Here is a 24,021-nt window from a genome sequence, read left to right on the forward strand (position 1 = left end):
TCAAACTTTAGAGATATAAAAATGTAAGTATAATTGGATGTGGTTATAATTTCTTCTTTATTTCTCAGATCCATTCTAAAATTATCTAACTGTGTAAATTATCTAAACATGTAAATCGGTGGGCAGTAATGGCAGACACAATCACTGTCTTACTAGTTCCTAGAACATCATCTTAACTGTGGGTAAATAGAAGCAAAATATTTCCTTGGAGATTTCACAGTTTTAGAAGTCATAATAACATCAACAACAACAGCTACTATTCATTAAAAGTACAAGGTATTATTTTAGTGCTTTACGTGTATTATCTCATTTAATCCTATGACCACCCTATGTTTATTGTTGCCATCCCCCTTTTCCAGATGAGGAAACTGAGAGTCAGGTAGGGTCTTACAGTTGGTAAATGGTGGAGCTAAGATTCCAACTGAAACATCCTGGCTCCAAAGCCACCATTAGAGCTATTATGGGATGCTGTCTCCCTTTGTTTTTATTCTTGATGGAGCCTAGGGTTTTGTTTGTGTTTTGTGGCTGCGTTGGGTCTTTGTTGCTATGTGCGGGCTTTCTCTAGTTGCGGCGAGCGGGGGCTACTCTCCATTGCGGTGCGCGCGCTTCTCATCGCGATGGATTCTCTTGTTGCGGAGCACGGGCTCTAGGCACGCGGGCTTCAGTAGCTGTGGTGCGCAGGCTCAGTAGTTGTGGCTCGCGGGCTCTAGAGCACAGGCTCAGTAGTTGTGGCTCACGGGCTGAGTTGCTCCGCAGCACGTGGGATCTTCCTGGACCAGGGATCGAACCCGTGTCCCCTGCATTGGCAGGTGGATTCTTAACCACCGCACCACCAGGGAAGTCCCGAGCCTAGGGTTTTAAACTTTAAGAATTCCAGACAGGTTGGCCACACCACCATAAATGGAAAATATTTACAAGCCAAAGATTAGTTATCCAGTCTTATTTTGTGAAGATTTTTGTATATGTCAATTTCATGGGATCATTGTGAACCTTAATCAGATATACTTTCCGACGGGCTTTTCACAAGGAGAGATTATAAACATGTAGATGAATACACGTTGCTTCGCTATGTGTTCTTTATTTTGGTAACACAGAATACATGGATTGTGCTTAATGGTCTTTTAATGCAGATATGAATCTTTGACTTCAACGGAATTCAGTTCCAGATCTCCAAGGCAGCTCTGTATTTGGGTCTCCCGAATGTAAACGAGCTCCTGTTTGCATATTTGTAATCTTCCTGCCTGGGGACGGCTTACTTTGTGCTCAGTCACCCGAGTTGTATTTAGAAACTGTTGGCCGTTTTTACAGAGGCAGTTAGAAAACCTTACAAATATACCTCCTGATAAAGCATTAAGCCCTCTTGGTCAGCCTGAAATACACGCTATTTGAAGTAAGTTTCGTGTTTATATTTTTTGTCCATCTTGGCTAATATAAAGATTCACATTAAATATCACAGAAAGAAAGGTTCTCAAGTGAACTCCATGTCTTCTTATGGCTATTTGATAGCTTAGATACAAGCTACATATTACCCCAGATCATACTGTCAATATAGACTGAAAAGATGTTAAATAGACAATGAATGTTACATTGGCGTCTGATCACATTGGAGGTCAGATTCCTCAAGTCTAGCTCTAATGCCACCCTGGTATTCTGGGAGTCTGGGTTTTGTTTATGCTTAGCTATAAAATGTGGATAATAACTAACAAGAACGTTATAGACCACAGTGACCATTTCTGTGGTGCTATCAGATATCTTTGTTAATGGAATGGTAAAGTTCAGCATATAATTTTATGCCAGCAGTGTCTAATAAACTGTCATAATTTTCAAGATAGGACTCTGATGACTAGAAGTAATATCTGCTTGTTATCCGATGTTTCTATTTTAAAGAAAGGCGGGTCTGTTGTTGCATACGTCTTACCATTCCTACTGGGCAACAAATGGTTCGTTTTGTTACAGGATATGGAAAGTCTCAATCCCACACCATCTCCTGAAAGGATTGGACCTGATGATGTTGAACTGACATCTGATGGAAGGTAATTTGAGAGTTTTCTCCTTACACTGTTTATAAGAATGTGAATAGACTTTTTTTTCATTTAGTGCAATGTGCATTGTAAGAACTAAAAGGAGTAGAATTAAAGGACTATATGTTTACCAACAGTATTTTATAGCGAGGAAAATGTTTAAATGGAAAAATCTGCCGTGGTGCCGTTAAAGGCAGATAACCGTATTCCTGTTTTGTGTTGTTTCTAGTTTTGTTTCGTTTTGATGAATGTTTTTGTTTTGTTTTTGAATTTCATAAGAATTTTATTTAGAGCTACTGAGCTTCTAAAATAAATGAAATCATAATTTCAATGAATGAAAAGCATTGTTATAAAACAGAATGACATCTTATGATATTTTGTTTGTAGCAAAGAAAATGAAAAGGACTGCAGACAGACCCAGCATTCTGAGGTGAGTAGCTAACAAGTAAGATTTTGACTGTGACAGGTCTGTCCCTACATTCTTGAGAGTTAGTGTGAAGTATTATTAGCTTATCAATAAGGGGTGATGACATTCAGTGACGGGATTGGGATTGGTGAGAAAGACAAATGCCAAGACATGAAGGTTCCTTGAGAAATCAGAAGAACTCCACTCTTTTGCTTTTGAAATTCTTTCATTTTGCTTGTGAGGATAAACTTGGAGATTACTCCTTAGGTTTTCCATAACATAAGACAAAACAAATACCAAAGCTACTAGTTTTATTTTCCATGATTTCATGCAGTTTTTAAGTGATTAAAATAAATAGTGAATTTTAGTGGATGTGTCAAAGAGATGATCTCATTAATTTTCAAATTAACATAAAATCAGTTCAAGTTATTAAATCCAATTCATTTTCTGAGTTTTGTGTCTTGTTTTAAGTAGACAACAGAGAAAAAATATCTCACTCCCTTCTGTGGTCTAGATCTTAAAGTTTTGGTGACCTTCCTGGCTTCCCTGTTGTCCTCTGGGGGCATAGCCTTGCTGACCCAAGTATTTGGTTTCCTTTGCTCCCAACGCTGGCTTCCATTCAGGGTTCTGAGCCTTATTTTTCATTCATGCATGTGTATGTAATCCAGTACTTCCAAATGCTTCCAGCTGCGCCTTCAATCTTATTAATCAGCTTTCTTTTTGGCAAGGGTTAAAGCGTTTCTCAACCTGTTCTTGGATTCTGACTCTTGATATATTAATTATACATAGAACTTCCCGTCTAACCCAGTGATTGTTCATCTTTTTTATACACTAACCTAACCCACTGATGGATTTATTCAGTAATATATATTGAGTCCTACTATGTGCAGGTGACGTGCTAGGAGCTGGGATTTAATAACAGCTGCAGTTCCTACCTCCATAAAGTTTTCCAGTCTAGCAAATGAAGAATTCAAAAGCTGTGGACCCCCTTATTAGAAAAATGCCCACTCATGTAAAATTTGGCATAAAATTGCTAGAAATGAATGGCCACCTGACAGCCCGCCTCCGCCGTGTCCTAGACGCCTCGTATCTCCTCTGTGCAGTTTCTCACGTGCACTCCTTCATTAACCAGCCAGACGAAGGGAAGGGAGGCTAGAGGCTGCTGCTTTTTGACTTGACAGATTCTGAGCCACTGCTTTCATCTCTTATTTCCAACTCGTTTATGCTTCCTTCCTTGAGACCCACGCAACAAGCAGACCTTCTTTCCTTGGCTCTAGTCACCTTTTTTCGGAGCCCAGCATCCCCATGATAGTGTTGTTTTAGTTTCCTTCTGTTTCCTCCTTTCTCTGCTCTCTTCCTCTGCCCACAGCAAGCACCTACTCATCATGCCACTGAACCTCATTTTAAAGAAAATGGCTTTAACAGCCTCCTAGAGAGTTCTTCTCAGTTATTCCCTTTTATGCCTCGTATCCTTTAGGAGATAAAAGGGTAGAGAGCGTCCTTTGTGGATGAACTCTGTAACTAACTCATAAATTCCAAGTGGCACCCAAACAAAATGGGTGCTGAACTCCGTTTACCTCGGTGTTTTTGTGGACAGCTCCCACAGCAGAGGATGCATCATGGGGAAGGAATCTCAAGTCTTTCTTCCATGGGCCAGGATCTATTCTTACTTGTGTCGTGCATGTGCATTTACCAATCAGCACCTAGCCCACTGTTGGCACTCCTGAAGCACTCACTAGTAATAGTCATTGTAATCATGGTAATTTCAGCTAGGAGATAAAATTAGGCAGTGAGTTAAAATCCAGACTAAGCTCTCTGTGTCATCTTTCTTTCACAACTGCACCAAAGGAGGGAAAAAAGACATCACTCCACAAGATTAGGATTGTGTTTCTACTTGTGACGGCATGTGTCTCCTTCACTGAAAGAAATGTATTTTATTACTAATGAAGGACTGTGAAAAGATCTGTCTTCCATTTTTAAACCTCTTTCCCTTGTCTACAGTCTATCATAATTTCCTACTTTTTAATATATGGAGCACTTTCTAGAACTTATACAACCCAAATAGTTAATCTGGTTTTCTGAGAATATCGCACTAATTCCTAAATCTCAGAGATGGAAAGGAAGTCTAGAGGTTGGTTACCCCTAGTAGAATTCTGTTTGTTACTTTTTCCAAGTCTCCTAGAGCATCAGATTGAGATGCTAGAATTTACATGCCCACTGTGAATGGATATGATGATGTTTCCGATTTCATTTTCCATTAAGGCAGATTTTGTCCTCATTAATATTGCCCTTGAAGTTTTTCCTTATAAACGCCCAGATTCATATACGATAACACGGCAGATGACAGCTCTTGGAGAAAGGTGCTTGGTCTTTCTTCTTTCACTGGTATTTTCATCAGAACGAGGAACACTAACCTTCACCGTCACAGATGCTCCTCTCTCCTCAGCAGAGAGGGGCTGGCTCAGAGTCTGCTGCTCAAAGGCAAATGCCTGCACAGCTGTGACTTCATGTTTTAAATAATCATTTTGTAGCCCTAAGTGTGTTTTTGTTTGAAGGCATGTGTTGAAGAGTAAACATGGGCCTATACTTTGTTGCACGTCTTTTTACTTTCTTTTAATTATACAACTTATCTTATCCAAAAACAGAGTCTGCTGAGATCTCGGCTGGTCAGTGAGAGTCATCCATTTCTAGGTCATCTGAATTTCTTAATGTGGTTTGCATTAAAATTCGTCTAGTGACACATTGGCGATGGGGAAAAATGTTAAGAGTCCCTTCAAAATGTCAAAGATTTAAGTATGATTTCTTCAGCTAAGCTTTGGAAAGGCTGACATTTTAATAAAATACCGTTGGGCTGTGGATGAAATAGGATAACATGTGCAAGAGCTGAAGCCCCCTGTTCCCTGAGCATGTGGAGTTCAAAGACTTTGTTCTGTTTGTTTTTAAACTCATTTGACAACTGGAAGTATCCAGGAGAGAGGTTGTCCTTCAAACTAGCAATTTCTAGATTCTGAAAGACAACACTGAAACATTTTCAGAGTTCAGTTTACAGTGGAGTGTATACCTTACGCTTCAATTTGATTCCGTTCAGTAAGTTATTTTCTGTCGTGCAAATATTTTAGGCTTCCGTCTAAAATCCAGACTAGTAAAATTACAACCTTATTCTTAATCTTTTTGTGAAGAAAGCAAAACATGTAAAAATTATTAAGTACATGGATGGGTATTACATTACCTGGAAGAGGTCCTTGTAGTCAGAAGTTTACGGTTGATGAAGTGTTAAATTCTTTCAAGATATTTTTACATTCTTTATGCTTTCTAAGCCTACTGTTTTAAAAGAGCTTAGAAGCATACCTTTGATAACAAACAGGACATTCATAATAAACAAAAGACTATTTCCCTTTTTCTTATCCTGCTTCCAAAAAAAAAAAAAAACTGGGGAGAGAAGATAAGACTTTCTAATCAAGCGTAAGAATTAATATTAATTGTCACAAGAGCTTAAGTGCAGGCTTTTATTTGCCCTGAGAAGGTTTGAGATAACTTCGGAAATATCCCTGTCTACGAGTGTTTATGAAACGGATGACTCTGTTATTTCAGTTTCACTGTATATCATGGAAGCTTTAGGATTTGTTACTGGCTTTAGTATCAGAACCAGAAAAAATATAAAAGCTCTATTTGTGTAGATTCCTTTCCAATTCCATCCAGTCTCGAAAGGCTACAGAAGCTTCACGATTCAGATGAATTGGGGGAATTTGTTATGTTCATTTTCCTTTATTGTCAAGCCAAGCAGTAAATGTTTATGCTTCCATGTGGCCCTTCTGTTAACTCTGTGTGGTTCCTTCCTGTGCACACTGCCTTGTGCAGGGCACTGATACTGTCCTGTCCCGCTCTGGTGAGCTAGTAGTTACTGCTGCTTATCCAAATCCTGTGTAGGGAGGGAGAAGGGGTAGAACAAAAATTCACCAGCGATTTGATGCCAGGGCAAGAGCAGGATCAATAAAGTCAGGAGAGAAAAAGCCGGGCCCAGCCAGACAGGGACAAGTCCTAACAGGGATCAGGTGGATGGACTAATAGTTAATGGTTCCTTTCCCTGAATGTGAAATGTCACGTGTGGCCCCAGGCAAAATGAGCTCTCTCTTATTTGCTCCCGAGCACCCTGTGGTTTTCTTTTATAACATGCATGTGACTTGGCACTTATGTGATCAGTGAATCCCTTCCACCCCAAATCCCCTATCTTGTTAATCCCTTTAATTCCAGTACCTAGCACATAGTACATGTTCAATAAACACTTGCCCAATGAATGAATGGGAAGGGGAGGTCGCGTATAAATGGAATTAGCATTTCTTCTACAGTTATTACGGGCTGGCTGTTTTTATGCTACATGTTTTTCACTTAATCTTCACAACTTTATGAAGTTTTGTTCCTGTATGAGAGGAAAAGAATCTCAAGTACAAAGAAGTTTACTCATTGAAGATCTTGCAACTGGTCACCTGTATTTGAACTCCAGTCTCTTACTCTAAAACCCATATCTCACATACCCTATTGTCTCTCCAAAGAGCCAGTCCCTCAGTTTATTTCATGACATGAATATTTAGCATGTTTTCATATGGTGCCACATTTTGGACAAGGGTTTAGCGTGTGACATCACAGCACAAGGATCTCTGAGTTGATAAGTGTGAAATGAATGTATTTACCCTGATTTAACTGAAGATACAATCTGTGTAAACAACAAAAGTTGAAACCAAAAATATTTTGGTATTTAAGAACGTCCTTGACATTTTAACAGTAATGATCTAGCCGGAGAAACAGACAAGCAAGTAGACAGGCACGATACTCTGCAATAAGCAGTGTTAGAGAGTGGGAAACAACCTGGTGAGGTGCCTCACCCAGACGAGCCTGACAGACGTTTGAAGGACGGGTAGGTTTTTGCTAGTGTATTGCTATCGAGCCTGTGTAGCCTCCGAGCAGTATCCTGAGCTCCACGTGCCCGTAAACCCTGGGACCACACCAGCAGCCCACCCTGCAACCACAGGCAAGGTGACTGTGTCTGGTTCCGAGATCAGAACCTGGGAGTCAGGCCTAAAGCTGCAGCAGGCAAGTGAATGAGCAGCCCCGGGGACTGCTCGGAGCACAGCAGCGCAGCAGCGCGTGGGTGGACGTGCCGGCGAGTGAGCCCTGCCGAGTGTGTCCGTGGCTGTGCGAGCTCTTGTGGGTTTGCATAGGACGCATCCCTCCCTTGCTGTGCAGATCAGCCGGGGGGCCCAGAAGCTCATGTGAGTTAATACAGGTCTGCGGTGTGAATGACACCCCGTTGCAGATGGTACAGTGCACGTCCTAAGCACGCATAACTGATGGCCCTGACTGGCCTCTGCTTGACTCCAGATACAGTGACCTCTTTGCTGTTCCTCAACACGTACAAGATGACCGTGCCTCAGGGCCTTTGCACTTGCTTTCCTTCTTCCTGGAATGCTCTTCCCACAGAAGAGCATCTCCTTCGTGTCTCTGCTCACACGTCACCTTACTGGAAAGACTGTCCCTGGCCACCCAAGAAAACAGCAGGCCGTGGCCCGTACCTCCATCATCCTCCTTATCCTGCTTTGTTTTCTCCATGTCCATAGCACTACCTGACTTTTTTTTTTTTCTTTATTAACTGTCCCCTTCTTTAAGATTTATGAGGACAGAGACTTGACTTGGGCCACTGAAATTTCTCCAACATCTAAAAAACTGTCAAGCCCATGGAAGGCCCTCAAAAATTATTTCTTAGATGAATGAGTAACTAAATTTTCTCTTTGTATCTCTAGCACCTGACATATCATAGGCAGCCCTGTTAAGGTATATAATATGTGATACATATTCTTATAATTGAATAAACTAGTACAATTTTGACCTGATTCTCTTTGTCAGAATAATAGAGTCCTATCAAGGTTGTCTATCCCAACATCCTACCCAGGGTGGTAATCGCTCCCTCTCCTGCATTTCTAACGCCCAGACTTGGCTTGAACACCGTGAAGGGCAGCTCACCGATTCACAAGGTGGACTGCCGTGGCCTCACACCAAAGTCGAGTTTCCAGAGCTTCCCTGAGCATAGTTGCATGTCTCACACAGAGCCCGGCACAGAGTGGGTGCACCAACCCACTGTTGTTGAAGGAGTGAGTGAACCCATACGTTCCGGAGGAAAAAACTAAGGAAGAATTTTCTAATTTTAATTTTCTCACTTTGCGGTTGGTGCTAATTTGGATGTGGCAATCATAAAGAGTACACGTTTTCAATTAGCTTGTGTGTTTGTGGAACTGGGGGATTTTATACACGTCCTGTCAAGCACTGCAGGACTCTTGAGTGCCCTGAGGGGACACAGGGACCAGGGGGAGCAGAGCCGGTGACTGGTGTAGCAGGGGGTGCCCGCTGCCTGTGAGCCCGGCTTGAGGGCTGTGGGTCTTCCCAGCAGCGTGCGTTCCCATACCTGAGGCATCAACCTGGAAAACGCACGTTTCTCCAGGATGAGTCAGTTTTGTAAATCCTTCAGTGACTTTCCATTATCTACCACTGGATCAAATCCAAACTTAGCCCAGTATGCAGGGCGTCTGGCAGCCCAGCCGCTCGTCCAACCCCCTCGTCACGTGTGCTAAGGACCGGCACCCAAGCCTCTCGTTTCCTGTGGTCACTGTCCCCCACTCCTGCCCGCCTCTCTGTATGAAGTGCTCTCTGGCCCACGCAGCCCCCAGACGCTGTTGTTGATCCATGATGGGAACGCAAGTGGCTCTCTTCTCTAATCATTTTTCATAATGCGTCTAAGACTCTGCCCCGCCCTGTCGTAGCATGTTGCACCTCGAATTGCAGTTTATATGCCTCCTCTCCCACTCCTCTCTTGAGCATTTTGAGATGTAGCAATATTTTACTCATCTTCCTGTGGTGCCTAATAATAATAAAAAGAGGGATCGCTTCCATTTGTGTGGCTCTGCTCCAGGCACCGTGCTAGAGGCCTTTCATACCTTCTCTCAGATCTTCAAAGGAACCTTGCCAGGTTAGTGTTTTCAATGCCGTCTTATAGATTAGGAAATGGAGGCTCAGAGGAGCGAAATGGCTCAGCTAGGGCACCGAGCTACTAAACGTCAGTCACGCTTCAATCCCAGGTCTGCCCGGAGGGAAAACGCATGTCCACTCCTCTGCTGGTCAGTGGCTGCAAAGATGTTCCTCGTGAAGAAAGTGCCGTACTTACCACATGGAATCATATCTCATGTTCTTCCCTTTCATCTGTCTCTAAGTGTAACAGTTATTAGGGATCTTTATTGACAAAATGTTTATTTGCGGTATGAGGTTCTAACACGCATACGCGCACGTGCGCGCGCGCGCGCACACACACACACACACACGATAGGTGACTAACTGATGCTGTAACTTTTAAAAAGCTGAGCACCAGATTGGGTCATTCAACTCTGTCTACTTAGGATTCAGCTCAGGGAACAAATGATTTTTGTGACATAAATGCATAATCTGTGTGTTTTTTCCCCTACAATAGACAAGCAGAATGTTTAAAGTGTCTTAAAGCCCCAGATTTACTTAGCATTTGCATCTTTCAGTAGCTTATCATGAACTGATTGGTGATATTTCATTTTATCCCAAATGTAAAGAGAATGCTTCGTTTCATGGAAATATAGTAGTAAAAGCCCTATCCATTCCCCTGGTGATATCAAAGGAGGGTGAATAGCTATTAAAAGGAGGTGGAAGTCTTAGTACTGCTTTATTTTAAGCATCAGAATATTTCTCATACATTAACAGAATCATTTATGATTTCCAGATGTTTGTTTGTTTTTATTTAATGATGGTATATTTGCTAAAATAAATTTCCGGTTATTCTCAAAGAAAATCTTCTGTACAGATCTGTGCTACTTGAGAATTGTGTTTTGAGGCAACACTTTTATTTGTAATTTTATGAGAGAGGAGAGTATGGCAGTGGTTGGGTTTTACCCGATGCCAGAGGACAAGGTAAAAAAGACTAAATTTCAATGCAGTTTTTTAAACATGAAATCACTTAGTTAAAAGAGCAGCCTTTGGGGGAGAGTCTTCCCATCCCCCAGACATCCTAGCCTGGTGTGCGCGCCACCAATAAACAAAACCAAGGAAACAAGCCACAGTTGCATATTTGTAAGGTATAAATTATGCATCTCTGACTTGCCAGCTCTTGCCTTTTTACTTAAAAAAAAAAAAAGTCGTGCTCCCTGTGTGATTTTGGCTCATTTCCAGAATGTGTATTCCTTACCGCTTAGCTGCTAGCTGCGACACCAGACCCCCTTGCCGTCTGAATTTGCGCAACAGTGCATACCCAGAGCTCCTCCATAAATAGTCTGTTCTCCCCACACTCGAGGCAAAAACAACCACAGGAAATCTGGGAATGTGCAGCTAGCCCCGCTTAATGGATCTCAGCCTGCAGGGCCAGCAGGAGAGCACACGTGTACACAGCCTCCGCTCCTGGCCCTGCAGCACTGTTTACCTAAGGGGCAAGGAAGTCTGCGTGCAGGAGACACCATGTTGCTGCTGCAGCCTTGGCAACGGCACTAGCTGAGTTTTGGGTTTTCGTTTACAGTCTGGAGAGCCGTCCTCCTTTAAGGAAACACAAACTCCTTTTCCCTCCTTCCTGGCCCCAGTCAGTAATCATCCAGACTGTCAGCTGCCAGCAGTTATCAGGAAGAGCAGCCGCAGAAAGCATCTTGTCTTTCTTCCAGAAGCAAAGTTAAAGGAGCGCAGACGGATGGTCGCTTTTTGCATGCAAGTGGCCAGCTAGCATCCAGGGGGCATCAACCTATGATTTCGGTTTCCGTGCGGGGGACATCAGCAGCTGTGGCTTGGGAGGTTTCACCCAGCAGGAGTGGAATTGCTGCGGACGTTTGGGGGCTTTGATGAGCAGTAAAGATTTGGGGACGTTGTGCTGTTATTTCAGGACCCCACCATGAAGATCCAGGAGCGTCCCAGCCTACCTGACAGCAAGCTGCAGAGGACTCCAAATGCTGATGACCAGCAAGAGAGCTTTGTCTCCGGAGTGCCGGAGCTGGACCTGACTGCATTGTGCGATGAGAAGAGCTGGGAAGGTAAGGTCGTCTGCTGTTTGGATGATTTAATAGTGGAAAAGCATATGTAAATTAGCAGAAAGGAGAAGCATGTTGGATGTGTGGGTGAGAGCGAGAGCTGTGTGTGCAGAAGTAAACCACATTTCTAAATGACTGAAAATCCTTCCCCTGACATAGGAATGTGTCACGTTCAGTGTTGCCAAGAGTAACTGCAATCTATGAAAGAAAATGTGCTTATCCTTTATTATAGTGTCACCTTGCAGTCCTTTTTTTTTTTTTTTTTCCTCATTTTGACTCTCCAGGGGTGCTGATGTGTGAGTGCCTTTTTCCCTCTAGGAGTACAAGCTGAGTAATAGGGAACTGGTGTGCATTTAGGGTTTGCTGTCAGTGTAACTGCTTCCCCCTGCTACATGCCCACCATCCACCTCCTTGGCTAAGTCTCCTCCCCATTTTTCAAGATGATTTTGATCTGCTTTGATTCTATGTTTGTTTTTATGGATAGAATTTTTAAATCCAGGTTAGCAAACAAGGAATTTGCTTATCAGGAAAGCACTGAATAAAAGTGCTTCTTCTTGAAAGCCTGTAATACATTGCTTTAGATTGGTTTTTCTACAGACTTTTGACAAAAACGTTAGAAATTTACTTCTGCGGAAGAAGAGGGTATCCTCATCTTGTCAAAACTGTGTTTCAGGGAGGATCCTGCAGCAGTTCTGTCAAGCTGCTGTTCTTCCATTTTCCATGTGTCTGCATCCAAACATATCAGTGTGTGTCCAAAATAAGTGCCCATCTGCCTCTAGGCCGTATGTGTGTTTGAAGCCTACAGAGAGGGAGAAATTGTGCTCCTGAGTTCAGAACAGCAGCCTGATTTAACACAATGACTTAGCAGAGAATGACAGCTATTAAGAAAATCAGTCTTTTTCAAAAGCACCAGAGTTTCTTGTCTTCTGCCCACCCCTTTTTAACCAAAAAGTATTCATTATGTTAACGATCTTAGGTGAAGGGCCAAAAGATGATCTCAAAAGAGCACAAGGTGAAAAACAGTGGCACCCGTGATGCTCCTTGCATCGGGCTTTAGGGAAACAAAATCAAACTGGTTTTTTATTCTCATTTTCCCTCCTTGCAATCTCAGAAACGTGTTCCAGTTCCTTCTGTTGTTGTTTTGTTTTGTTTTCCCCATGTCATTAAGCAGTGGCTCTGGGATTTTGTCAGATCGTCCTAGCCCATCATCTGTCCACTGGGAAGAATTCCGGGTTTTTTGTTCTGTTTTTAAGAGATCCATTCCTGGCTGTTGTTTGTTGTTGTTCTTTTGTGTACTTTGAAATAATCAGGTGTGCTTTTCATTCATACATTAAAAACCACCTTACCACCCCACCAAAAAAGTCCCACGGTAGCCACTGTCACCCAGATAAAACAAAAACAGTAGCCAAAATCAGTGCTATATTTGGGTTTCAAGAATATGGTCTCCTCATATCATTAACATACAGCTCTAGATAAAAACTAGGACTTTGGGTCAGAATTCACATTGGCCATATTATCTTGATGATTTATTGAGGAAAGGGGAAGGTAGATTCTTCCTCCTCCTACTGAAGTGGACTCAGGTGTTGGATTGTTTTTACTTTGGTTAATCATAAATTTATAGTCTCTTCCAGCACACTTAAAGAGGCTAAATATAAAACTGAAAAATCTCTCCAGATCGGGTGAAAGCTAACTTATTGTTTCCTTAAAACTATTTCATCACTTAACGTAAAGAACTTTCTGCCAGATAAAAAATAAGATGAAGGGACCAATATTTTACTATATTTTGTATTGGAAAAGTAGATGAAATTTTTTTTTTTTTTTTGCGGTACGCAGGCCTCTCACTGTTGTGGCCTCTCCCGTTGCGGAGCACAGGCTCCGGACGCGCAGGCTCAGTGGCCATGGCTCACAGGCCCAGCCACTCCGCGGCATGTGGGATCTTCCCGGACCGGGGCACGAACCCGCGTCCCCTGCATCGGCAGGCGGACCCTCAACCGCTGTGCCACCAGGGGAGCCCCTAGATGAAATTTTTAAAGCTTATGGAGAGAAAGAAATACATTTTACTGTGCTTGGGAATGTGAATTGTGTTATCCATGTAATTTATGAAATAAGTAGTTTTAACGTTTTTGTTTTTGTTTTTGTTTTGCCGATTACTGCATTTGTCATTGAACTTGCATATCTCAGAAATCTACGTGGATTCATTTCAAGGCTGTTTAGATCATTTAGTTACTGCTTTCACTATATTTATATATATATTCATTTATTTTAAAGGTCCACTTTACATTATAGCAGTAATATAGCTGTAAGTCTAGTCAAAGGAATTTTTGCATAAAGCGTGGCTAAGATGTGAGCAGTCAGTTCAGTCACTGAACTGAACCACTTTTTCTATAGCTTCAGTAAGAAACAACATGGTGGCTTCCCAGTAAGGAATTAACTTGGCACTCATTTAAACGGTGGATGTGAAACCAGTGCAACAAAATACATAAACAAAAGGAGTAGTTACCGAAACCGTATGAGCCAGTGTCCCTCGATAGGTCTCCATCACTAGTCTCCAGACCACCGTGTAGTGTAACCCCCTCTTTTTGGTTTGCTTATTCTCCATCCCCGAGCCATAGTTCATTCTCATTCCCAGAATATCAGGTGAGACAGTACTTAATGAGCAGCCTGCTGGTACTGTTCTCCGCCGTGTATGCTCCCACGTGGAAATGATGCTCTCTGGCTTCTGGGGCATATGGTATCAGGGAAATACAAAGAAAAATGAAACTGATAGTAGGTTCCATAGGCTACGTAGAGTGGAACCCTCTCAAAGAGCATGTGGGATCACGGTCTCGTTGTGCTTGTTGACAGATACATAACACATGCTTGATCTTCTTTTTTCTCTACGTGTAGCTATGTATTAGGGCACATTATTTGATCTGTCCACATGACAGCAACATCATCATCACTCTTACTAGGGTTTCCGCTCTCCAAAATTAAACGAATACACAAATCAAGTGAACTCGTCTTCCTTCTTTAAAGTCCTTGAGAGTTACATAATTAGAATGTTCCTAATCGGCCAGTTCATGTTGATTTCCACCCCTTGTGGAAGGACTGAGTTGTAGACACTTGGTTACTCTATTAGATTTGTCCTGGTGAAATCAGCTTTGAAAGAACATTTTTTAAAGGACATAAAATACTTCAGATATCTTATTCATCACTTACTGCTTATCAAAAATAACTGTAGAAAGGAAATTCTCTAAAAAAAAAATGATAGAGAAGCCAGGGATCTTCAAGATCTTACAGTTGAGCCCTCCCATTATACAGCTAAGAAAGCTGAGGCTAAAAAAGGCAACATGATGATTCAAGATCACTGTCTCCCGACTTCCACCCTCTTTCTGAGCAGTGCCGGTTCAGTATTGTGGCAGGCAGCGGACCATGAGGTTAAGAGGCAGACAGATCGAGAGTTCAAATCATGGCTCTACCACTTAATCAGCTTTGTGGACAAGGTAGTCAGCCTGTCTCCGTTTGGGCCTCAGCTTCCCCATCTTGTAACAGGTGACACAGTACCTAATAACGTGTAGTAACTATAGTAGTATCTACTTAGTATGTTTTTGCAGGATTAAATGAGCTAACGTATGCAGAGTACTCAGCACAGTCCCTTGTTGGGCACTGAGTGAGTGTTAGCTGATGTTGCTTTTTTGTTTGTTTTAACTTTTTATTTTCTTGGAGTGTAGCCAATTAACAATGTTGTGATAGTTTCAGGTGCACAGCAAAGGGACTCAGCCATACATATACATGTATCCACTCTCCCCCAGACTCCCCTCCCAGCCAGGCTGCCGCATAACATTGAGCAGAGTTCCCGGTGCTATACAGTAGGTCCTTGTTGGTTATTCATTTTAAATATAGCAGTGTATACATGTCAGTCCCAAACTCCCTAACTATCCCTTCCCCCCATCCTTCCCCCCAGTAACCATAAGTTTGTTCTCTAAGTCTGTGAGTCTGTTTCTGTTTTGTAAATAAGTTCACTTGTATCATTTCTTTTTAGATTCCACATATAAGGGATGTCATACGATGTTTCTCTTTCTCTGTCTGACCTACTTCACTCAGTAGGACAAACATGCACCCCAATGTTCATTGCAGCTCTATTTACAATAGCCAAGACGTGGAGGCAACCTAAATGTCCATTGACAGAGGAATGGAAAGAGAAGATGTGGTACATATATATATAATGGAATATTACTCGGCCATTAAAAAGAATAAAATAATGCCATTTGCAGATGGCATTATTTTATTAATGATGGACCTAGTTGATGTTATTTCGGATTGATGGTTACTAAGTTTCCCTCTAACTTTGATAGTTTGCGAGACTATTGGAACAATTTAATAGGACAGCCATTGTTCTAAGATTAAATTTTGGAATTCTAAGGAAAATTTTATGAAAGGCTTCCCCCAGTGAAGACCCCTCACCAGTGGGGCTTCCATGTTTCTGCATCTGGGATGTGCAGGGACCTCCAGTGCTGCCGAGGAGCCTCCTGGGAAGACAGTGCGACATCACGACGAGTAGGAATGACTCTAAATAGCATGTACATAGGTGGTAATGAGACATGGAAAGCATCAGCTCCCTTAATTCTGTGCAGATTTCTTAGAGATAAATCATCAGTAGTCAGTTTTCTTTGTGTAGTAAATGGATCCAGCCAGCTGAGCAGAGAGGAGCTATGTCCCAGTGATCACGTTAGCATTAGTCAGGGTTGTATTCCCTCTTCCTGCAGTGAATCTCCTTCATTTCCATGTGTGCTGTAAGTGTCTGAACTGGAACTTCCCCAGGATCTCTTCTTTTTTATTACTTAGGTAGCAAGCATGCAGCTTTTATCTCTGTTATTTCTGACCTGCTGTGATGTCAGCTGACCTGGGCGGATTAATTTTTAATAGACGTGCCATACTTAAGCCCAGAGTTCTTTGTGACCAGACACATGGCTAAAACCAAAACCACCGTACCCAGGGAATTCTGCTCCAGATATGAAAACGCTTTTGTTTTATGTGGTCCTTTAAGATGAAAATCCAGTTTGAAGCCTCAACTCTTTTCTCTTTTCCTTTGAATAATTGTCTTGCAACATATTTGTCTGTTTCATTGCTCTAGAATTACTGATTAAAATATAAAATATTTCCCAAGCCCTCAGTGGGGAATGGTCAGTGAACACAGTCTCAAACTCGCTCTCTAAGCAGGTAGGTAATGCATAGGACATGCTATCACGGACTACAGGGCTGTTCTCGCTTTGTTCTTGTTATTCTATTTGAGCGCCAACTCTCAAAACATGAGATAGCCTTGTATTCTTAGATCACTTCAAACTAAAACAGAGGGATAGTTGGTCTTACTGATTCTTTAGTTATATTGAACTATGTATTACATGTAATTATATAACTCTTTTGAGTAGGAGCCTTAAATTATAAGACTTATAGAATGAAAGAAAGAGAAAAAGGAGAGAGAAATCATTTAAGCATTTCATATGGCATAGGTGAGAAACTTCTGTTCTATCTGCAGCTAATGATGAAACACGTCTTTTTATTTTGTTAAGGTTGAAATTCTTTTTCTTTTTTTAACATCTTTATTGGAGTATAATTGCTTTACAATGGTTGTGTTAGTTTCTGCTTTATAACAAAGTGAATCAGTTATACATATACATATGTCCCCATATCTCTTCCCTCTTGCGTCTCCCTCCCTCCCACCCTCCCTATCCCACCCCTCCAGGCGGTCACAAAGCACCGAGCTGATCTCCCTGTGCTATGCGGCTGCTTCCCACTAGCTATCTATTTTACATTTGGTAGTGTATATATGTCCATGCCTCTCTCTCACTTCGTCCCAGCTTATAAGGTTGAAATTCTTAATGGTCTTATATTTCTCCTTTTTTATTTATTGATTGATTGATTGATTGATTGGTACGCGGGCCTCTCACTGCTGCGGCCCCTCCCGTTGCTGAGCACAGGCTCCAGACGCGCAGGCTCAGCGGCCATGGTCACGGGCCCAGCCGCTCTGCGGCATGTGGGATCCTCCCGGACCGGGGCACGAACCCGCGTCCCCTGCATCGGCAGGTGGACTCCCAACCACTGCACCACCAGGGAAGCCCTATTTCTCATTTTTAAATAAGTGAATTTCCTAGAGATTATCATACCAAGTGAACTAAGTCAGACAGAGAAAGACAAATGTCCTATGATACCACTAATATGTGGAATCTAGAAAAATGATACAAATGAACTTATTTACAAAACAGAAATAGACTCACAGACATAGAAAACAAACTTATGGTTACCAAAGGGGGATGGGCAGGGAGGGATAAATTAGGAGTTGGGGATTAACAGAGACAAACTACTGTATACAAAATAGGTAAACAATTGTAAAGCAATTATACTCCTATAAAGATGTTAAGAAATAATAATAAATAAATAAATGAACAAATAAAATAGATAAACAGCTAGGGCCTTCTGTATAGCACAGGAAACTATATTCAATATCTTATAATAACCTATAATGGAAAAGAATCTAAAAAAGAATATACATGTGTGTATGTGTGTGTGTGTGTGTGTGTGTGTGTGTGTGTATATATGTATACATATATATCTGAATCACCTTGCTGTACACCTGAAATTAACACAACATTGTAAACCAACTATACTTCAATTAAAAAATAAACAGAATCATACAGTAAAAGGTAAAAATTTTAAAAGTGAATTCAAGAAACAGTGTCACCCATAAGCTACAATATCTTTAGCCATGTACTTTATATATACCACTGGTGACACTAGGAAAATGACACATTTTGTCTTCTTGTCAGTGAAGCAATGGGTCAGAATGGAGCCCCAGAAGACAGCTGTGTTAACAAAAAGGCAGTCTGAGGGATGGCCCCATGTTAGTCACAAAGCATCAACAAGCACATGAGTAGTATTTTGTAGTTAACTCAGGATCACTGTATATTTTTTACTGGAGACATGTTTGGTTAATGGTCACAAACACATACTGTCTTTGCTGAAATTTTGGTGCACAGAGACCACAGAGTTCAAGCTCAAAGCAGAGATTAGTTGTAATATTTTTTAAGAGTGATATCTGCTAGATTCAGACAGATTAAAGGGCTTTCGGACCTCAAGTAACACCTTTTCAAACTGAGTTTTGATGAGGAGAAATGTAGACAGCACACCCATGCCAACATCAACATCAGACTTTGTTTAGCTGATGCCCTCTGTCCTCACCAACCACCGAGCCCTTCCCCCAGGGGTTTTGCTCCTTTGCCACTTGGCAGTGAGGTGGTTGCGTGCTGCTTTACTGTTCAAGTCATCTTAACCCTTTCCCTGTCCTGGTTCCATTGATTTTAGTCCTTATAGAAAATTACTCCTGTCTTATGAAATATCATGAAATAGACGATGTCATCTACTCAGCTAAATAGTCCCGTCTTCTGCAGCTTTATACTACATTTTTGTTCGTTTTCTAGGAATTGCTTTCCACTCACCTTCTCCTTCCCTCATACCCCCTCACCTCGCAATCCATTTTCACTCTTTCCTGTTGGCATTTCCAGAGCTGCTCGTATCTGAGCTCTGCCACTTAGGGGGGGCCAGCCGACAGCGTCAGTGCAAACAATGAAACAACTTCTGTTCGTCTCCGGCTTTAGCTGTGTCTATCTACCAGCATATTCTCTGCCACTCTTTAAGACTCGATAGGCAAGACTCTGTCTTTAACATGCTTTCATTTTTCAAAGTATTTATAGTATCATCTGTGTTACCAGATAACTTGGTTGTCTTTAAATTTTGAGAACCTGTGGGCCTCATCCCACATGAGGTTCATTTTTTTAAATTAATGCGCCTAACTCTCCTGCTGTACTGTGGGGTTTAAAATATTTTTAAGACAGCCATCCTTGTCCTTGAAGCACCTGGCACATTCTGAATTGAAGCACTGTCCTGGAGGATAGGAGACTGGGTTTCTAGACCCAACTCTTGTCATTGATTAGGTGTTTGCTCTGGAATTCTTTGGGTTTCAGTGTCCTTATGTGTAATCCGTTGGATTGAATCAGTAGTTCTCAAACCTGACTGCATTTTGGAAGACTTGGGAAGCTTTCTAGAGAGTGTGTGTTTGCGTGTGTGTGTCTCACACATATGTGGACCCTCACCTAAAAATTCTGCCCAATTGGGTTGTGTGAGGACCTGTACGGTAGGAGTTATTTATACTTCTCTCTGTGACCCTAATGTGCAGCCAGCTTTGAAAAGTCACCAGGTTAGATGATGTATGAAGTTTCAACCAGCTTTAATGTTCCGTGATTACAGTATGATCTTTTGAAGTAAAATACTGAGTAAGCACTTGTTGAAGATAATTTTGTAGATTTTAGAAATACTTTGATAGCTGAAGGAGCAATTGTTCCATGATTCAAACTGGGGGAATCCCAGAATTTAAGATCATGGCCAAATTCCAGCCTTGTGTAAATCACAGTATCCACAAGTGTATTTAAAGCGTAATCTTTTCTTGTTCTTTTAATGAAGGAGAGGATTACAAATGAAATACCCTACATCATCTGAGATCTATCCCGAAAATATGTCAGATAGGATTTTTTTAATGAGGAAAGAAATACATTGAGGTGGGTCTTGCAGCGAAGGGAAATCAATATCATCCTATTCCCTCCCAAAATGACAAATCAGGATTTTGTGCTAAGTCTGTTTTTTTTTCAAGGGTGTCTAAAATAATTCATACTGATTTGTCCTTTGTAAGGCTTTCTTTTTTTCTTTTTTGACTAATTTTATGCATGTATCTTACTTTAACTGTAGTCTTAAGTAGCCTCTGAGGTTTCAAGTACAGAGCATGTGTTTTAAACATGCTAAATCCTAACGTGCTGAGCAGAAGCGCACAAAACAAGCTTATTGAATGACCTCAACGGAGGCCGTAAACTCCTAAACCGATGGGGTCTCACAAGGTTCATGTGATTCCTTAGTGGTTTCAGTGAGGGATGTCCAGCCATGATGGCAAACCACTCGCTCCCAGGCACACGTGAGTTTCTCTTCCATAACACCCTCCGATGGAGAAGTTACCAACAGGGATCTGTGGGGAAAGTTGGAAGCACGCACTGTTCCTCAGGGCAGCCCTGGCACATTCTCTTTTGAAGGCAAGTGAGGGTGGAGACAGAGGGTAGATGATGGCTGTCAGTTAGGTTTGCCGATTCCGGTCAGGGCAGAGTGTCCCGAGTTACAGCCTTCCATCTAAAATGTGAAGCTGGGAATTCCCCGGTGGTCCAGTGGTTAGAACTCTGCGCTTCCACTGCAGGGGGCACGGGTTCTGTCTCTGGTTGGGGAGCTGAGAACCTGTAAGCCGTGCAGCACAGCCAAACGAAAACTAAACAAATAAATAAAATGTGCCTCCCGAGTTCAGTTCCTCCTGATGCATTCAGAAAACAAGCGTGCTCTGAAGAACCATTTGGCCTCTTACCCTTGTTCTTTTCCAGAGCCCACCCCGGCTTTCTCCTCGTGGCAGCAGGAGAGTGTACACGCTGACGAAGCACGCCTCTCCCCGCAGGCAGGGCGCCTGATTCGGCAGCTCCTGGATGAGGACAGCGGCCCCATGCTCTCTCCCCGCTTCTACACTTACGGGCAGAGCAGGCAGTACCTGGACGACACGGAAGTGCCCCCTTCTCCCCCCAATTCCCATCCTTTCATGAGGTGTGTTTCTTTATGTCGCAGATGCGCAAAGGTACCATCCCTGTAACGTTAGAAGACCTAGGAATGTTGCTGATGGCTAGTAGTTTTTTTAATTAAGTCGTACGTAGATGGAGGAACATATTTGAGACTCTCCATCCTAGTGCACACCCTCTGTTGTAATTTTTCACTTGACCTGTGGCCCAACGACAGCATCATCAGCTGCATCTCCATCAGCCCCTCCTTTCCAGAGCTCTCTCATATTTAACCGTGAGGTCCACTGTGCACATTTCAGTCCTAGCTTCGCCGAGTGTAAAGGTGAGCTGGAGAAGACTGGACCTATGGCAAAGGCAGGACATGCAGAGCTCAAGGTCACAACATGAATTAGCAGTCAGCTTTCTTTTATTCCAGAGGATAAACGCGGTGTGGACGGTCCCGCCCACCCCTGTCTACCCCATCCTTCATCCCATCCCCAGAGCCCCTCCCAGCAGGCGGTGACTGTTCCTAGGGAAGCTGACCCCGCCCTGTGTCCCTCACAGGCGACGCAGCTCCTCTCTGGGCTCCTATGACGATGGGCAAGAGGACCTGACACCTGCGCAGCTCACGCGAAGGATTCAGAGCCTGAAAAAGAAGATCCGAAAGTTTGAAGACAGATTCGAAGAAGAGCGGAAGTACAGGGTAAGCATCCTCGCCAGCTTCCCTCCGTCCCCCGCCTCCCTCGACGTGATGTATCTGAGTGTCAGCAAGTCAGAGGAGTGATAAAGGGGAAGGGGAATTTCTAGGGAATCTCAAAACAGAAAGGCACTAAGCACTGGGTAATAAACCCTGATAAACCCCAGACATCATGTATCAGCAAATTCCTTGCACGGGTGTATCCTTACAAAGGAACTGAATGCTTTCCTCAACGTCTTGTAAATTGATCAGTGAACAGGGACGGGAAAAATCATTAACTGAAGTATTTCGCTTGCCTAAAACGTAATTCAAGATTATCTTCTAAAATTTTATTAGTACTGACCTCATTCTACCCTCAGCTCTATCCTTAGTATTTCCCACAAGAGTGGCAAAAAAGGCATTTTTCGTGGTGTTTGTAGTGTAAAATATCGTATACCCCTCTGCTTTCTATCCTGTTAGCCTGACAGGTTGAACCCTACAAATAAAGGAAAAGAGGCCATGGGCCTCATAGAAGTCCATGATCATAAAAATCCAGAATTTTGCCTTTGAGGAATTCTTTGAAAGCATCAAAAATAACCAGATAGGGCTTCCCTGGTGGCGCAGTGGTTGAGAGTCCACCTGCCGATGCAGGGGACACTGGTTCTTGCCCCGGTCCGGGAAGATCCCACATGCCGTGGAGTGGCTGGGCCCGTGAGCCATGGCCGCTGGGCCTGCGCGTCCGGAGCCTGTGCTCCGCAACGGGAGAGGCCACAACAGTGAGAGGCCCGCGTACCACAAAAGAAAAAAAAAATAACCAGATAGTATTGAAAAATAAATAAACAACCAGATATAAAGAAGGATAATGGAATTGCACCTGTGAAGTTGCTCTGATTAATCACGGTTCATTTATTGTTCCAGTGGAACTCAACTTTTCCTTCCTGTTTAAAACAAACTGATTATCAAACTCTTCTTTTTCCTGCCCCAATTCCAAAACATTTACTCAAGATTTCCTTTTCTCAGCCTTCCCACAGCGACAAAGCAGCCAATCCGGAGGTTCTGAAATGGACAAACGACCTTGCCAAATTCCGGAAACAACTTAAAGGTAGGTAAAGCTCTAGACCTACGGTGTGGTCTCCGGAGAACAAGCCAGGTGCAGGAGCTGCGACCTCACCACGTGCTGAGTGCCCCTCGCTGCTAAAATATTCCAGGAAAGACAAGTTCCTTGAAGCTGCTTCCCAGGGCTCTACGTGTTCAGGCTACACTTTCTCCATGTCTTCCCATGGCCTCAATCACGGGGAAACCCAGATCAGCTAAGATGCAAATTCGGCAGCATAGTTTTTACTTCCCTAAATCACTAATATAAGGATGATGGTTTCAACTCGAAGGACCTGTTTAATCCAAGGCTTTATTTGCTCTGGAATTAAGACATAGAACACAGATGGATATGAGAAGGATTTGGTCCCTGTCCCTCAAAGCGCTTGCTGTCTTTTAGGACACAGAGTCATATACACAATAGAATAGAATACAAAGTGAAAATAATTCCAAAATGAGGTCTATACGTCATACAGAAAAAGTTGGCCAGCACTTGGGCGCTACATCTGCAAATACCTATAAACGCTGAGGGAATCAGTGTAGGAAGACATCCGCCTCATTCTGAGAACAGCAAACAGGTTGGTGTGGCTAACGCATGGCTGTTAAAGAACTAAAACGTTCTCAGGAATTAGGGTTAGGAAATCATGCCAGAGAATCCAGGAAGACGTTATCATTTTTCTTGGGTTTAACACAATAACCCAGGGATTTCGACTGATATTATAATTAGATACTTTCTGGGGGGAAAAAAGACAAGGCTAAGCAGTCGTCAGCAGCATAGAGAAACAATCTGGGTTCAGCAGACGTCAGTTCCCATACATCTCCGCCCCCAAATCTTTTCTCCTAGAGTCAAAACTGAAGATATCGGAAGAGGACCTAAGCCCCAGGATGCGGCAGCGAAGCAATACTCTCCCCAAGAGTTTTGGCTCCCAGCTTGAGAAAGAAGACGAGAAGAAGCAGGAGCTGGTAGACAAAGCCTTAAAGCCTAGCGTCGAAGCCACGCTGGAGTCCATCCAAAGGAAGCTCCAGGAGAAGCGGGTGGAAACCAGCCGTCCTGAGGACATTAAGGTGTGGTTCTCTGAAGGCCCCGAGCCGACCGCTAATCCTAAAGCATTCCGGTCGGTGTGGTAGGATGGCAGGGCCC

The 24,021-nt window shown here is 42.7% G+C and overlaps 1 protein-coding gene across 3 annotated transcripts in view; it reads left to right on the forward strand.

Moving 5' to 3' along the window:
• FAM13A (family with sequence similarity 13 member A) overlaps positions 1–24,021 on the forward strand; it is a 334,757-nt gene that overhangs the window by 286,211 nt on the left and 24,525 nt on the right. For all 3 annotated transcript variants that reach the window (XR_002174625.3, XM_019926412.3, XM_019926414.3), the window contains exons 12-18: positions 1,957–2,033; positions 2,409–2,451; positions 11,357–11,504; positions 20,948–21,161; positions 21,677–21,815; positions 22,809–22,890; positions 23,725–23,945. Coding sequence is in view for 2 of the 3 variants with exons in the window: in XM_019926412.3 (XP_019781971.2) it covers positions 1,957–2,033; positions 2,409–2,451; positions 11,357–11,504; positions 20,948–21,161; positions 21,677–21,815; positions 22,809–22,890; positions 23,725–23,945 (924 nt within the window). In the remaining variant the exon portion in view is untranslated. The remainder of the gene's footprint in view (positions 1–1,956; positions 2,034–2,408; positions 2,452–11,356; positions 11,505–20,947; positions 21,162–21,676; positions 21,816–22,808; positions 22,891–23,724; positions 23,946–24,021) is intronic.

This window comes from Tursiops truncatus, chromosome 5 (genome assembly GCF_011762595.2).
Source record: "Tursiops truncatus isolate mTurTru1 chromosome 5, mTurTru1.mat.Y, whole genome shotgun sequence".
NCBI lineage: Eukaryota > Metazoa > Chordata > Mammalia > Artiodactyla > Delphinidae > Tursiops > Tursiops truncatus.